The sequence below is a fragment of the Bidens hawaiensis genome, unplaced genomic scaffold (assembly GCF_021521415.1).
Source record: "Bidens hawaiensis isolate Kalapana, Puna unplaced genomic scaffold, B.hawaiensis_p1.1 tig00058093_1, whole genome shotgun sequence".
Classification (NCBI taxonomy): Eukaryota; Viridiplantae; Streptophyta; class Magnoliopsida; order Asterales; family Asteraceae; genus Bidens; species Bidens hawaiensis.
The window spans coordinates 1-7,612 of NW_027500497.1; the positions used below are offsets into that span (position 1 = coordinate 1).

At 32.6% G+C, this 7,612-nt stretch overlaps 1 protein-coding gene across 3 annotated transcripts; it reads right to left on the bottom strand.

Moving 5' to 3' along the window:
* Positions 1-2,451: 2,451 nt before the first annotated feature.
* Positions 2,452-6,786, bottom strand: LOC143602180 (uncharacterized). 3 transcript variants are annotated; one of them, XM_077079381.1, is made up of 6 exons: positions 6,715-6,786; positions 3,741-3,871; positions 3,607-3,675; positions 3,468-3,539; positions 3,190-3,262; positions 2,452-2,789 (listed from the first exon to the last, which is right to left on the bottom strand). In XM_077079381.1, exons 1-6 carry the CDS (start codon positions 6,715-6,717, stop codon positions 2,736-2,738), a joined length of 402 nt encoding a protein of 133 aa, XP_076935496.1. In that variant the 5' UTR covers positions 6,718-6,786; the 3' UTR covers positions 2,452-2,735. The 3 variants fall into 3 exon arrangements, with proteins under 3 accessions (XP_076935496.1, XP_076935495.1, XP_076935497.1); XM_077079380.1 differs by lacking the exon at positions 6,715-6,786 and adding an exon at positions 4,120-4,639; XM_077079382.1 differs by lacking the exon at positions 6,715-6,786 and adding an exon at positions 4,004-4,081.
* Between the last annotated feature and the right edge of the window lie 826 nt (positions 6,787-7,612).

The following is a 7,612-nucleotide window of genomic DNA, read 5'->3' on the forward strand; positions in this document are numbered from 1 at the left end:
CACACCGGACTTGGGTCCGCCTAATTGAACGTGTCCGAGCCTGGGGTTTGTAGTGGTTAGGACTGGTGAGGGTGTAGAGAGTACGGGTTAGTGTTGCTGAAGCCATGATAGAAAATGGATTCCAGAAGGAGGGAGAAGATAATGTTTAATGTTAACTTGGCATACAAATTTTTATTTCATTTGGAAACTCAACCAAATTAGATGGGGGCAAAATGTAAAAACCGCTAGTCGGGCGGTGGGGATTAGTGAGTAATCGGAATTAATCGGATCAGACTTTATTGTATAATTTTCAGTTTAATATATACACGCACACATTTTTATATGTAATTATTAGATTTAAACATACACACAAACATATTTTGGTCGGAATCTCGCTGGAAACCGCTAATTCTGGTCGGAATCTCGCTGGAAACCGCTAATTTTGGTCGGAATCTCGCTGGAAACCGTCGATTTTGGCCGGATTTGACTCTTGACCGGTTAATTGGCCGACTAGCCCAAAATTAATCAGTGAAGTGGGGACTAGCGATTAATCAGAGATTAACCGGTGCCTAGTCGGGATTTTTGTAACACAACATGTTAGTGTGTATATTTCGACTCAGTTCAGTTATTAACATTAAGAAAATTAATCAATTCGATTTTTGGTTAATAGGTTCATTACTCGGCTAATTTTTTATTTTCGGTTCTATTCGATTAATTTCAGCTATCAACCAAAATCAAATTCGGGTTAAAAGTTTTAATTAGAAATACATTAAATGAATATATAAATGCATTAAATGACTGTATAAATACATGAGAGAGATCTATAAATACATAAAACATCTATAAATACATAAAACAGTGATATAAAACCTGAAGTGCATGAAATTGAGGTCACCATAAAAACTTTGATGTTCTCATCTACACGAGTCTCCTCGTTGTCTTTTTGTTTTTTTTATTAATATCCAACCCCCCACCCACCCACGCAAGACCAAAAGTAATTGCAATAGTAAATAAGTAAAACCCAAACTTACCCATCACATCCGCTTATTATTGTTGAAAAAAAAAGGAAAGAAAAGAAAAATCATGTGAGTTAGCTAGAAACCACTTCATTTGAATTTTTTTTAAAACGAGTCATATAAGTTTAAAATAGTATTTTGATCAAATCATATAAATGAATTTTTCAAGAGTTATAAATAAATAACTTGGATGTTACACAAGAAATCTCATAATCACATAGTGTTTCTTTATGAAACTCGTAAATTATATTATTGTGACTTTTATAGATCTTTATATGCAGTTATGAAATTTTAAAAATTCACTTTTTACGTATCATTATATTAGTGCCTTTCTACATGATTTAATTTTTTGAATCCCATAATTTTTCACATGATTCCTACCTTTTCAAAAAAAAAAAAAAAAAACATGCAGTTTTGCTTTTTAGATACTACCCTTTTCATGTTTGACATTGATACATACTTAAATAGGCTTATTAAGAAAGAACTAACAAGAAACACTATAAAAATAACTTTGTTTTGGTTAAATTTGTTTGTTTAAAAGAAGGTTTTGTTTTATGTACAAAAAATGCAATTTTTCTTTAGTGAAACACAACCTCTAAAATTTACTTTTAAAATTTTATCTAAAACCATGTGTTATGAGAGGCTTTATTGAGGCTTTCCGTGAAAAAATAAAATAAAACAAAAACGAGTACTCCAATGTACGCGTACCTTTTTTTTTGTTTTTACCCTTAGACACCACTAAGGCATGTTGTAGAGGCTTTTATGTGAAATATGATATTCGGTTGAAGTGACTATATATGATTGGTTGGTATACAAAGATTATCAAATGGTGTTCCGTTATGATGGTGTTCGCCCCTCGCAATGTTATTAAGTGGCGACTTTGATACCCAGACTAAGACCCACAACACAAGGCTTAATTTCTATCACATGAGACTCAGACCCACACCATTTTAATGCGAATAAGCACTAGAATATCATCTGAAAAATGTAACTAACGGTATAATATTTATATAAATATTATGCACACAACACATGATACATAACACATAAATTTCATGCACATAACACATGACACATACCACATAATTTTCATGTCTACACCACAAGCCATGGACAACAATAACACATGCCATAGCATGGCACATTACGCCTAAATTCTGTTTCTTGCTAAACTAGAAAATAGTCTACATAATAACATTTTCATTAAAAAAAATTGTAATAATATGGCTGGCAACTGTGAACAAAAGTAAAACTTTGGCTAATTTGGACTTTATATTGCTTGTGGGTAGTTCTGCCGGGTTAAAATATTTAATAGTTCAAACCGGCAACACTGAGTAGTAAAAATAAAAAATCAGGAATCAATCCAGCTATAATAGTAAAACGACCCATTCGGACCCAACACCCAACTCGCCCACCCTAGTTTGCCAGGTAGGCAGGTATAGTAGAAGAATGACAAAAACTTAAATATTCGATATCGTGTGTTTAACCCATATAAAAACCCTTCGGGTCGCTGGAAATCAAGAAAAAACAGAATGCCTTTGTAGCAGCAGAAAACAAACATCACAAATGACAAATCAACAACTTCATAAAAAACCATTCTCCAACAAACAACTTAAAACAACAGTTTATGCAAATTCTGAACTAGATCTTAGCTTAACATAGTTTTTAACCATAAAGGCACCAACAACTTTTACAACTAACAAGCATCGAAATTTCATAAAACCAGCAAACTCTCACGCATCATTTCTTTGGTTCTTCCAGTTGCTTCTCTTTCTCAACGATCGCATCATGCATCTGAAAGAGTAAATAAAACATTAAAATCATTAAAGAAACTTGTTGAAAACAAAATATTTAACAGAAGCATATCATATATATCATTGTATGGTTTATCTCAACTAGATGAAAACAAAATATTAAAAGCATGCCATATAAAAATTTATCGTTTATGATAAGCATTAATGAGGTGAATGTGATAACCAAGATATCATACATTATTATGTTTGTTAGTAGTTGAATACAATAGAGGTGATAAACTTAATCCCTGAATTAAACAAATTCATTATATTTAATAACTAGTCATACATGAGCAACAATAATGTTACATTAATCTCCAATATGAAGCAATATGTTGAACGACGCCATATAGTATGATTCAAGAACAGAAAATGAATCTAGATCATAAAAGGCGATGTACCTCAAGGTAGGTTTCAAATTGGCTTTTTATTCGCCCGAACCGACTCCTCAGACCTACAACGGCATCAGATAAACTGCAAAATCCCAAAAAGGGTATAAATATTTAATGATTATTGCATTAAAATTTAATTGTGTATATAAAAAGTAAATAACAAAGATACAGATGATAATTTATGAGAATTATATAGCCATACGAGAAATAAAACATAAAAAATTGACGATGATAAACAAATCTTTTAAAATTAATTAATATTAACAAAGATAAACGGTAACCCTTACGTTTCCTTGTCAAAAATCAGGCCAGCCTCGAGGACGAATTCACAATGACTTCTTAGGTTCTTGGTACCAAGCCTGCAATGGAAATAAATTATTAAATCTTTTGTGCAATGAAAATTTATAATAATTTCTAGTTACTTACACAATACTTCTTGCTTTGATGCTTCGTGCTGTTTTACACACATTCACGTAATCAATCTCTGGGAGTTTGCTGCAAGTTCAAGTAAAATGTAAACAAAAAGTTAGTAAAGTGAATTTAGTAACGCGGGAAGCTACCTGTAGCTTTCAATTTCAGTGACTTCGCGCTCCACTTCAGCACAAAACGATTTGATCTTGTCAGCAAGTTCATTAGCACTGCAATTGCTTCTTGGACTATAATATCGACAAAACATACTGTCCACATCACCCTGAAAGATATACAAGACAATCATCTCATGCTACCCAACCAAATAAATAAATAAATAATTAATATATACGTGCCCACAGTTTTTAGTTTTTGATAAACTTTTTTTTGAGAGATCTTTAAATGAAAATTCAACCAAAATTAATGATGCCAAAGAGACACAAATACATTTCCAGATAAATAAGCTCTACTTGCTAACATTACATAGATCTGAAGTCAAACGCAAGATTATATATATACACAATTTATTACCTCCTCACGCATAGAGTAAACATGCCCCGAAAGCAACTTCTTTGAAGCTTCTAGGGACAAGTTATCCATGGAAATTAAAGATATTAAAGACTTAAGCCCCAAATTATTTAACCCTTACAAGAGCCTATGGATGTGAAAATTTTATAAAACTAAACACATACATTTAGTCCAGAATTTAAGATTAAATAGAGAAAAAAGCTAACTTCAGCTGGTGTGACACATGTCTCCCACTCTCTTAGACTCTTACATAATCATGTCTAATAATAGTAACGGTTAAACACAAAAGGCCGATTAAAATTAGTCATTTATTGCATGGTAATCGATTCAAACTTCTTTATAATTTCATAACCATGAGACATGTGATTTAGCATAGAGGTCATAAAGCATTTAAATGATTCAAAATTCCGTATGGTGACAGACAGATCCAGGTGTAATTCTACAACGAGGTGATTCCAATCAGAAAACTAAGACACCTACAGAAATAAGATACTTTTTTCCAATATATCCACAGACCCAAATTATGTAAACACACTTTGAGGGGGTAAACGAATGTAAAAGTGAAAGTAAACTAAAAACCAAAGGTAGAATAAAATTTTGAGAACGAGGAAAAGAACGAAATTCAGTTAGCATAATGAAAGATATTCGTCATGCTAGCTAAAGCTCGTCCTTTTCTAAATTTTCCTCAACATCCAAATTGGATTCTCATGATTTTGTTAACTTCCTTTCAAGTCCATATTGCTCTTTAATTTGGGGCTAAGGAATTTTGTGCAAATAGTTACCATTCAACAAAAAGAAGCACTTATAAGGTCAAATTAGTCTTCTATGGGATGAAATAAAAGGCTTTGTATAATGTTCTTTGTTCAACCTTAATAGCCCGTAGAACTATCCAAATGATTCAAGGTTCAGTCAGGTGATAAATAAATCTAAGAGAAATTTCACAAGCCTCAAAATATTTGAGACGAAATGTAACTCAAAAGACATGAAAAGAAATTATATTAAAGCCTACCAACTGTAGAGGAAAATCAGGTAAAGAACGAACTTCAGCAGTGTGATAGAACATACAGGCTATGCTAACTAAAGTTCGTCCTTTTTTCTTAATTATACTTCGAATTGCGTTTTTAGATTTTCGTTCAATTTCCTTTCAACGCCCATTGAACTCTTTAAAGTGAGAAAATTATTGGGGCTTAGGGGTTTCGTTATAAACGCGACCCTAATAGTAAATCTTCAACAAAAAAGGCATTTAATGTGAAACTAGTCACTTATTGGATGGAAAATCAATTTAAACTTGTTCAAAGTTACAAAAACATAATGCCTGCGGTTAGCCTAGAGGTCATGAACCATATAAAAAGATTCGAAAATTCAGCAAGATGATAAACAAATCCAAGCGAAATTCCATAACGAGGTGATGCTATACGTATAATAAAGAATCTTATATAATTAAGATAGATTTACTCAGGAACCCCACAACCCTCTAATTATTTAACACTTAGAAGAATCTTTAGACATGAAAAAGAAATTAAACTAAAACCAAATCCAAATCCTCTTATTCTGATCATCAGAAAAAATGAAATTCAGTTAGTCTGTCATATATCCTTTCCATGTATCCAAATAATAATAACTCTTCATAAAAGGCGGACGTGTAAGATGTAAACTCAATTTAAACTTGTTTAGCATTCTAGAAACATAAGATCTGGACCTGCCCTATAAGTCGTGGACTAACTGCAATTCCATAATAAAGTGACAGTACTTACAAAATAAAATATCATACAAAAATAAGGCAACTTTAATTCAGACCCGAAGCCCTAAATCGTGTTACAGTTAGAAGAGTTCTATAGAAGTGATAATGAAATTAAACTAAAATCCAAAACCCTATTCGTATCACGAGAAAAATCATCTTCACGTGTTTCCTTACACCACTTGCCAAAAATAATAACTCGTGCAGCATATGGCGTTACGTGTGCCTTTTCCACTCCTAATTATAGCAACTACTTACAAAACAACGCCTTTTGTGGCTAAACTTGTTATGTATTCGATATCCATTTAAACCTGCTAACAATTTCAGGAACATAAAGCTTCAGTTTAGTACATGCTAGAACAGACAGCACGAAATCCACAAGGTGATTCCTCTCAGAATATCAAGTCTTACAAATGCAAGGGACTATTATATCACACTTAGAAGAGTTCTACGAAAGCCACAACGATATCACACTAAACCCCAATAAGCATATTCAGAGTTTTGAGGAAAAAAGGGACTAAATTATTCAGCTAGCATGACATGTGTCCTTTCCACCATTAATAATAATGATAATAATAACAAGTTAACAACAACTCTTTAACGGAAAGTTACCATTCTAAGGTCAATCTTGTCATTTCTTTTGGCGACGAATCAGTTTAAATCTGAAACCTCTTAAATTCCATAAACATAAGACTTGTGGTGAACACTTAACATAGAGGTTGTGAAGAACATAAGCCCGGTAAGGTAAGGCATCTTTAGCCTGCTTTCCAAATTCCAAGTCACGTCTTAATACAATGACACTCAAATGTTTGCCTTTGAAATATAGAACACGCGATTCATGTAATCAGATAACAGCATACCATGTAAGTACATAGCAATCCTCTTCATCCACATCTACACTCAACGGAAACTATATCTTCTCATATATCCCATAATAATATGAAGTACATTTTCCTGTTGAGTAATTCGATATCATCAACCTCTCAAAATTATTATTTTTTATCTTGCCTTAACAACCAACAACTAAACTTTTGCAGCCTTTTAACCTTTAACATTAAAAAGGTTATTTGACATAATCACAAGTTCTAGCAACAATATTTAAGCTTCATTTACCTGCAAAAATGCCATTATTATTATTATTATTCCAGTTTACAATTTATCCTATTTCCAATCAATGCACTAATTTTAGAAGACACAGTTAGAGATCAAATATAATTAATACCTTACAGAAATTATGTCCAGATGTTAATAACATCAGTCCACAAGACCTAATTAATAATAACTACTTCTAAAAACATAAATAAATTAATAAATATTAAAAAGAGAACAAGATCAAATCAAATATTACCGGAGCCGGAATATTAACCTCTATGAAGATATGTTCGCCGGAAACATGGTGCTCTATCCCGCCGTCTGTTTCAGAAGGGTATTATTGTCATTTTGAATGGTTAATTACCATCCGTGTACTGTACTCTGCTTCCAATGGGTTAACTGAAGACGTGGGTACTTGAAAAATGTATATACGCCTATTTGACCTGACCCCAACGGTGGAATCGGAATGGGAAAAAGAAACTATACATAACTAGTGTTTCACCCGTCACGTTGTGCCGGACAAGTCGGTAAAAATCAGGTGATGGTAAAATCAAGCGTTGAGCCTGTATGTCGACGTAAATTCAGTTGGTTTTATTTAGATGTGTTTTTGTACAATAACTAAAGCAAAAAAATTATAAAATTAAGGTGCACCAATAGGGTGGTCTC